The 7,934-nt window shown below is 39.0% G+C and overlaps 2 protein-coding genes across 3 annotated transcripts in view; both read right to left on the bottom strand.

Annotated features, from left to right (window-relative positions):
* vps9d1 (VPS9 domain containing 1) overlaps positions 1-4,162 on the bottom strand; it is a gene marked incomplete in the record, with an annotated part of 27,690 nt that extends 23,528 nt beyond the window's left edge. The window contains 4 exon segments of the mRNA XM_024282595.2: positions 1,761-1,917; positions 2,011-2,214; positions 3,057-3,129; positions 4,005-4,162. Coding sequence (XP_024138363.1) covers positions 1,761-1,917; positions 2,011-2,214; positions 3,057-3,129; positions 4,005-4,100 — 530 coding nt within the window.
* A 520-nt stretch (positions 4,163-4,682) lies between these two features.
* Positions 4,683-7,934, bottom strand: part of LOC112152811 (C-C motif chemokine 4 homolog) — a 20,345-nt gene continuing 17,093 nt past the window's right edge. Inside the window, exons 1-3 of one of the 2 annotated variants that reach the window (XM_024282607.2) lie at positions 7,024-7,551; positions 6,823-6,949; positions 4,683-5,744 (exon numbers count right to left, since the gene is read on the bottom strand). In XM_024282607.2, coding sequence (XP_024138375.1) covers positions 5,636-5,744; positions 6,823-6,949; positions 7,024-7,081 — 294 coding nt within the window. In that variant the 5' untranslated portion in view covers positions 7,082-7,551 and the 3' untranslated portion in view covers positions 4,683-5,635. Of the gene's footprint in view, positions 5,745-6,822; positions 6,950-7,023; positions 7,552-7,934 lie in introns of those variants that run through there. The other variant, XM_036212530.1, reaches the window with a different exon arrangement.

Here is a 7,934-nt window from a genome sequence, read left to right as displayed (position 1 = left end):
TCTTCCTCACACACTGAAAAACACTTGGCTGAAGGACTTTCAGAGTAAAAGCCTCCCCACTGTCTTGACAATGATCTGACCTCCACCAACCTTTGCTGCCATCAAATCTCTGATTAATGGATTGATTGTTGGGGGGGGGGGTCTTCTCTGTTTTCTGTGAGCATTCTAGTGGATTCCAGTGCCACGTAATCGATTCATTTGTCCTCAGTCAGCAGACGTGGCTCTGAAGTCGACTTCTACTATCAGAGATGCACTTCAGACGTGTTTTAATATTCTCAAACTCAGCTCCTGTGAGCTGAAATGTTGGAATGAAGCATCGAGAAGGTCGAACGAGCAGTTTCTCACTTGGACTGTCATTTTATGAAGGTCTGTCAGCTCAAATGTGAGAAAAGAGTTTAAATTTAATTCTGGAGGAACATTGTTCCAGATGTTTTTTATTTTTGTCTCTTGATTAAATAACTTACAATAAAAACAACTTTTTATTAGTTTTTTGATAGAACTGTGTCTACTTTCTCTGAGCAGAATCCTGTTAAATTGAATAAATACGTTTTTGATTTTTAGAGTATTAAACATGTGAATAACACATTACCAACGAGATAAGAATGCATGACTTAAACAGCAGACCTGGGTTTTCAAAATCCATTAATCGATCTGGATCAACTTAAGCTCAACGGATCAATAATCGATCCATAAAAATAGAGATCAATTTAATGCTAAAGTCTGTTAGCTTGATGCTAACTTATAATGGGATTTCTCATAGGACGGCTAATGATTATTTCATTAATACATTCTACAATATGTGAACTGTATCAGAGTTATTTGTATATTTATTTAAAACATATATAGATTATTAATATATTTTTAAACATATGTATACAAATGTGTAAACTCAAAATGAAATTGAACTGAATTTAGTGAATAAAAAGATTCAAGAAAAAAAATCTGAATCTAATCGATCCAGACTCTGGTGAACGGAATCAATTCTGGTGATTACTGTTGATACCGAACTCTGTCAAAAACAGCAACAGTTCTGAAAGTGAGTTAGAAACATTTGTATTCGTCAGTAGCTGCGTTTCCATTTTACATATGAACAACAACAAAAGGGATCATCATTGGCGTGCGGCGTGCAGCACAGCTTTTCCATCCACAGTCAGAGAAACAAGAGAAGTCTGTTCAACAGTATTTAAAACAATAACCATCCTAACAAGTGAGCAGCTGAAAATCACAGCTTGAAAACACGACAAGATCCAATGAAGTTTCTGTCACGGCCCTCGCGCTCGTCCTCAAAGGAGACGTCTGCGTCTTATTCAGGCTGCAAGCTGCAGAAGTGAAGATTAAATCTAGTTGGTGATTTTATGGAGGAGCTGCAGGATTCCATATGATATATAACTTATAATGAGCGGTGACGCCGTGGGATCTCTCATGGCGCCCGCTGTGCTGCACTCAGGACAGACACTTCAGACCAACATTTGAAACAAGTCTTTCCATTGCAGTTTTGAGAAAAATGTCCATTACGATGCCCCAAAAACCACCTCTTTATTACCGAAGTTCCACTTTACAAAGTTTCAGAGTTAATGGAAATGCAGCGATAGACTTCTTAAGAGGAATTTTAACACGTTCCTGAATCTGTCGTTTTGGTTCCTACTTAAGGAATAGAGACTTCTGGATTCATATGGAAACATCTCATCTGTGGGCTTTTTCTTTGATTCTCATCTTTTGGTGAAAGTTTTTCAGCGTTCTCCTTTAGAACCTGTGCTTACTTTATACACGCGTCCTGAGATGCCACCGTCTGTAATCTCTGGAAGACTTCAGGAGGTAGAAAAGGGCAGAGCTCCCCGGCGCCATCAGACAAAACCCGTCGGTGGCCCGGCTTCGTGGGACTTGTGTCTTTGCTTTGAGCATCAACAGGAGCATCAGCTGCAGGAGTAGGGAGACAACATTTTCATTTCTAGTTAGCGAGACGACCTGCTGTGTTTTTAGAAGACCCTCATTAGAAGAGAATCCACCCACCAGAGCCTGCAGCAGCAGTAGCGGCGGCAGCAGCGTGCGGGGGCTCTACAGAGTCAGGGGAGCCGTGAGTGGAAGTGGAGGCCGGAGGGTCAGGAGGGTCAGGAGGCTCTGAGCTCTTCCCTATCAAGGACTTGCTACGCTCCAGACATTGCTCAGCGAGCCTCAACATCCGCTCGATTTCAACGGCAACCATCTGTTTGTGCTCTGAGGAGCAACAGAGAAGAAGAAAGGTTTGGTCATCAACAGCAGAACCAACCAGCTAAATCAATGCAGGGTTTGGTAAAAGACGTTTGTTTAAGATCAGATTAAACATCAAGAATAACAAAACGTTATTGGTCTCAACTTGATTAGTTCAAGTCTGCTTGGAATGATTAACCAGGTTGAGGTGGGGGGGGGGGGGGGGGGTCCTGATGATTTCTGGTCTCATTCATAGATTTACTGGCTGCTGCGTGCTCTGAGCTCACATCTCCTCTTATTGAAAATGTACAAATCTGACTAAGTCGACCTTCGGAGCAGTCTGGGAGAGACCCAAAACACACAAACACAAACACACAAACACACACAAACACACACAAACACAAACACACAAACACACACACACACACACACACACACCGACACACACCAACACACACAAACACACACACAGACTCCCTCTGTGCTTTAGCTTACACTGAAAGACTCATCAAGATAATAATATGAGTTCCAAACTCAGAAAACTGATACCTATAAACATTTAAGCTTTAATAAATATTCATATTTATGTTTTACCTCAATTTTTTGCTGATTTTGTTACATTTCCTCAAGAATGAAAATGTGCTTTTGAACACCTTCTGGAAAATGACTATTAACTTCCCTTTGTGATGTTAAATCTGTAACAAACAAATGTCTTTGTGTTCTTGTAAAATGGACGCCGGACTAAAGACTAAATACAATAAGAAAAAGTAAAACAGGGAAAAGCACAAACATGTAAACAGGAGTCAAACATCGTGTCTGTGTCCTGCTAGATCCAGCAGTCGCTCTGCATGCATCATCTGAGGACTTACTAGAAGAACCAGCGTCCTCCAGAAGTGAATGTGAAATGTAGCTGATGGTTCGCAGGTATTCACAGTAAGCATCCTGTGAAGATGCATCAGAAGGTCAGTTATTCTAGGGACAGATTGCAGCGATATTTTAAAATCAGAGCTGAAAAAACAAAGATCTAATCATGTAATTTAAGCCATTCTGTGAGCACTCCATCTCAAAAATGTAAACATGCCTGAAGACTTTCAAGGAACAGGACACAAAAACCGACAGACGACGGCAAGCAGTTAGGTCCAAAAAGGGCCAATCAAAAATAAAACAATATAAAGTTTGAAAATTAGCCTAAACGTAGAAGTTCTAACGGTTAGTATCATATATAGTATCATATATTAAAGAAAAGATTAATAAGAACACTTTTTTTCGATAATTGTTCATTTGGATTATCGATGGTCTGAACATTATAATTGACAAGTTTTATTTGTATAGCACATTTCATGTACAGAGACAATTGCTATTATTGAAGCATAAAGGACGCAGAAATATATTTAATACTGTGTGTAAATGTCAATCAAGTCCTCACATCCAGCACGGTTCATGACAGCTGTGCAGCTGAGAGAAAGTGACAGAAAAAACAATTCATGCTGGATGAAAAAAACAGGAAAAGTCAAATAATGAAACTAACTTAACCGCGTTTAACCTTAAGATGTAATTATTGAAGAAAACATGTGTCCCCACTTCAGAGGAAAATACATTTATAGATATTTAAAAACAATCAGATGTCATTCATGTTCATTTACATAGAGCTTTGATGTTGAGTTGAAACGTTAGCGGGTAAAACAGAAAATAATCGTTTATTTTAGCTAAGTAAACAAAACGCGGATCCGCCCACTCCGTCTGCTCACATCTCTGAAGTTTCCCGCCGTGTGGAAACGTTGTTCTTATCGTTTTAGACGTCATGTGTAACTCACTACCTTGTGTTTGTTTTCTCCTTCCAGCTGAATGGCATCTTTGGCCATTTTCATAGCGTTCTGGAGCGGTTTCACTGCTCCGCTGTCAGCAGTAGCCATGGTCGCGCTCTTCTTCTCCCCTTCTGCCCGCACAGCGCAGCGGCCACTGCTGTCACGAAGAGCCACACTGCCCCCTGCCGGCCTGTGCTTGTAATGCAGTCTTGATTCCGTAGTTTGCAAATGAACGTGGCAAATGGCAGCTTCAAACCAGGGAAAAAACATCTGGAAAAATTGTGATGACAATAAACTCAAATTAAATATCAAATAAATTCATTAAATACTTTCTAACATTATAGTCCTGTATCTATATCAATAATAAATGTGTGTTTGTAATATACAATTTATTAAAAATGCTTTTAACTGTACTAAATACTAATAATTATGATAATTTTATTTTTTAATACAATTTTTTCACATGTCAAAATACTTGCAATGATCATAAACAACAACACATATTTAAAAAATCAGTAGCCTTTGGAATAAAATGGAAAAACAGCTGTTTTTCATTTAATTTTGTATGGGTTTTCCTGCTAAAATGTTTATTTGTGTGTGTGTTTTTCCCGTTATTTTTTTTAAGAAACTACAAACAGACTGAACACTACTAACCTATGGAAGCATATTGTATTAATTTTTTAAATTTCATTTTTTTGTTTTTGTACATATTTTTGGTGTGTTTTTCTGCTCTTTACTATTTTTTTAAGAACTACAAAAGTAAACTAATAAACAGGCTTGACATCAACGTCATCTGCTCATGAAAATTAAAGTGGTTCACTCTTGGAGTCATTTAAATGTTGTGGAGTCACTTGACTTTCCTCTCAGATCTCCATCATTTCCATGTATCTGTGTGTTTATGTTTGTTTTGAACAAAATACACTTAAAGATACATTTATGAAAACTACTTTTGGGTATTTTTCTGGGTATAGACATCCTATAATATTTATCTTTTATCTTAAACTTTAGGTGCAGATGTGGAGCGACTGACCTCCTACTGCAAAGTCCCAGGTTCAGTTCCTGCAGTGCTAGCTCCCAGACCCCAAATACCCCTGATAGCTCCTGGTGGTCACAGGTCGGTGCCAGCGTTTGGCGCCGGAGCTGCCGTCAGTGTGTGCAGGTTTGAATGGACCAAAACGTTAAACCAGTTTGTGACATTTATCATTTTACAGATCAGACATTCTGATGTTTATGTGAATTATGTTCCCAAGCTCATTAGATTTTCCAAAATAGACTCTTAAGTTTGAGGGATTTAACCACAAATTCACTGTTATCAGAGCTCCATGGTGGAACTGCTGTGTGGATCTTTGTAAAAAGAGCAGCAATTTCAGGAAGTTCCCAGAGTTCTGAGCAGAGAATCATTGAGTCTCTGAATGTCATTGTTAGAACATTTTTATTACATCTCTGTGCAGTCTGCAGCGTTACAAAAAGAAGAAAACAATGAATGAAGTACAAAACACACAAAGTCTGTAATGCAAAAAATAAATGTTGAGTGAAACGCCTTCTTTCAAAAGAAACAGCAAGAACATGATGAATGTAATGACGGTGACTCTTGGAGAAAAGAAGAGAATCATTTGGTTTCTGAGAGAATATTCAGAGAAATTTTAACTGCTTCCTGAAGCTTCCTTATCCTTGCTGAGTCTGTCGAAGATTCTCTTGGCCCACTTAAAGTCGTCTTTGAAGCAGACTTCCTTTCCTTTCGTCGTGGTGACTCTGTGAACCAACAGACAGTTACATCACCTTTACAGACACAAACGTGATCATTCTATTACGTAGGATGGACCGGTTTTATTGTTATTTTTAATTCTGATTTTCGTTTGTAGGCGGATCATTTCATCATCCGTCTGAGGACGACAGAGGATGAAGCTGCTGTGCTGATTCTGGTTCGTTGCTTGTGATGCTTTTAATGTGGAAATAAATACATTCAGGCGGAAATGTCGTTTGGGTTGGGAGTTTTATGAACTACGAGGAAAAAGAAAAACCTTTCAGGTTCAAAATGTGTCGTGTGTTTTAGGATCAACTGCAGGAAATTCTCCTGAATGACAGAAGATTGTTTTCTAATCCAAGCATTAAGATGGAGGGAAAACATCGAAGGATGTAAGAACTAAAATGATCATTCTTCCCAGTAACTCCGGTGGTTCTCTCTCCGTATTCAGGATTTTAAAAAGAAATCCATTGAAACTTCCCTGTTCTTTTACTGTATTTTGCTGTATGAAGTACTAAGAGTAACGATCAATGGATGAATCGGTTTATCCGACCAGATCAATCTATCTGAGGTAAGCTGTTCATCGAATCAGATCCTTGTTTATTTGATTGTACACAAATGTAATTTACATTTGATTATCTTCACCTGCACCGTTCAGGTATTTCTCTCTGAGTCTCTCTGGTGGACGTTTGGGATAAAGATCAATCAGTTAGATCAATCAAAATGAAGTGAAATGAAAACTATGATCTAGATCAGTGTTTCCCACCCTGGTCCTCAGGGCACACTGTCCGGCCTTTTTTTAATCCAACCGTGCTCAAACACACCTGCGTTTGATGACCGTCATCATCAGGCTTCTGCTGAGCCTGATGATGAGCTGAATCAGGTGTGCATCAGCAGGGCGACATGGAAGCAGGACAGTTCGAGGACCAGGGTTGGGAAACACTGATCTAGATTGAATTCTTATCACAATAAATCGTTAAACTCCCATAAAAACAGTTGATAATAATTATTTTTAAAACACCAACATGGATTTCACATGAACAGGGTGATGAGGATCCATTTCTATGTGTCAGAGCCCAGACTCACATGAAAGCGCCGTGTGAACAGCAGGAACTGGTTCGGAGGATCTCAGTCACGTTCTTCACTGGGATCGCGTTAGTGCTGAACTTCAGGCAGCATTTTTCTGGGGTTGTGTTGCACTGCTGTGAAGAGGCTTGAAGAGACCACAGCAGTCAAAGGTAGATTCATTACAACGATCATCAACAGTCAGGAGGACTGAGGACTTACGCATGGAGCTGCAGCAGCAGACAAGCAGCAGCAGCAGAGCGACGCTCAGAGTCTTCATGTCGATTCAGGACCAGGACCTTCTTCTGACTCGGGTCTTGATGTTCTGGAGTCTCAGCTCTGCTGCTGCTTTTATACCAGCTCTGATGCAGAACTAAAGTGACCACGGCGGCACATTTTCTTGGTAAAACCAGCTCTTCACAGAAGTTTGTGGGCAGAAAGCCCCAACACCTCCTTATCTCTATCGTTTCCATCAGCAGTTCGGGAAGGAAATGTCGTTTTCTCCCCTCGCCATCTTATCAGAACACCATCATTTACACGAGTCGCGGTGAGAGCTCCAGACACGCTTCAGAAATGAGTGAAACGTCCGATGACTTCAGGGCTCGTCCCACACCTTTAACAGAAATATAAATTATAAGACGTTCATCCTTCAGATAATTATGAGGAACTGAATCCAATAAAATCAAAATCATCCAACAGTTTCATAGAATGAAGGACTTTTTCCACTCGACATTTCTTTCAAACTTTAACATATTTTGTTGACATTTGTGGGATATTTTAAAACATGTTTAACCAAAAAAACATTCTATCATTTGAGATGTGAATCTTGGTTATTGGAATGCATCTGTTTGCTTTAAACTATGCAGTCAAAAACTTGATATGAGACTCAAAAAAGTCTAATTTATTTAGCGACTTTTCATCGAAATGCATTTTATTCACATTTTCAACAGATTAAATGTTATTTATTATCTTGCTTGATGAGAAGGTAATAAGATTCGATTTTATGGATGTTATTTTAAAGTCAGACATTATTTTGAACTATAAATATTATATATTTGATGGGGATTTATTAAGATGGACCGACTTCCACTAAGGTACTCATTTTGTTGACTTTGTGTTCTTAAAAACATTAT

This window comes from Oryzias melastigma, linkage group LG6 (assembly GCF_002922805.2).
Source record: "Oryzias melastigma strain HK-1 linkage group LG6, ASM292280v2, whole genome shotgun sequence".
Lineage (NCBI taxonomy): Eukaryota > Metazoa > Chordata > Actinopteri > Beloniformes > Adrianichthyidae > Oryzias > Oryzias melastigma.
Note: the sequence above shows the minus strand (reverse complement) of the source record. Positions and strands in the feature narration are given on the sequence as shown.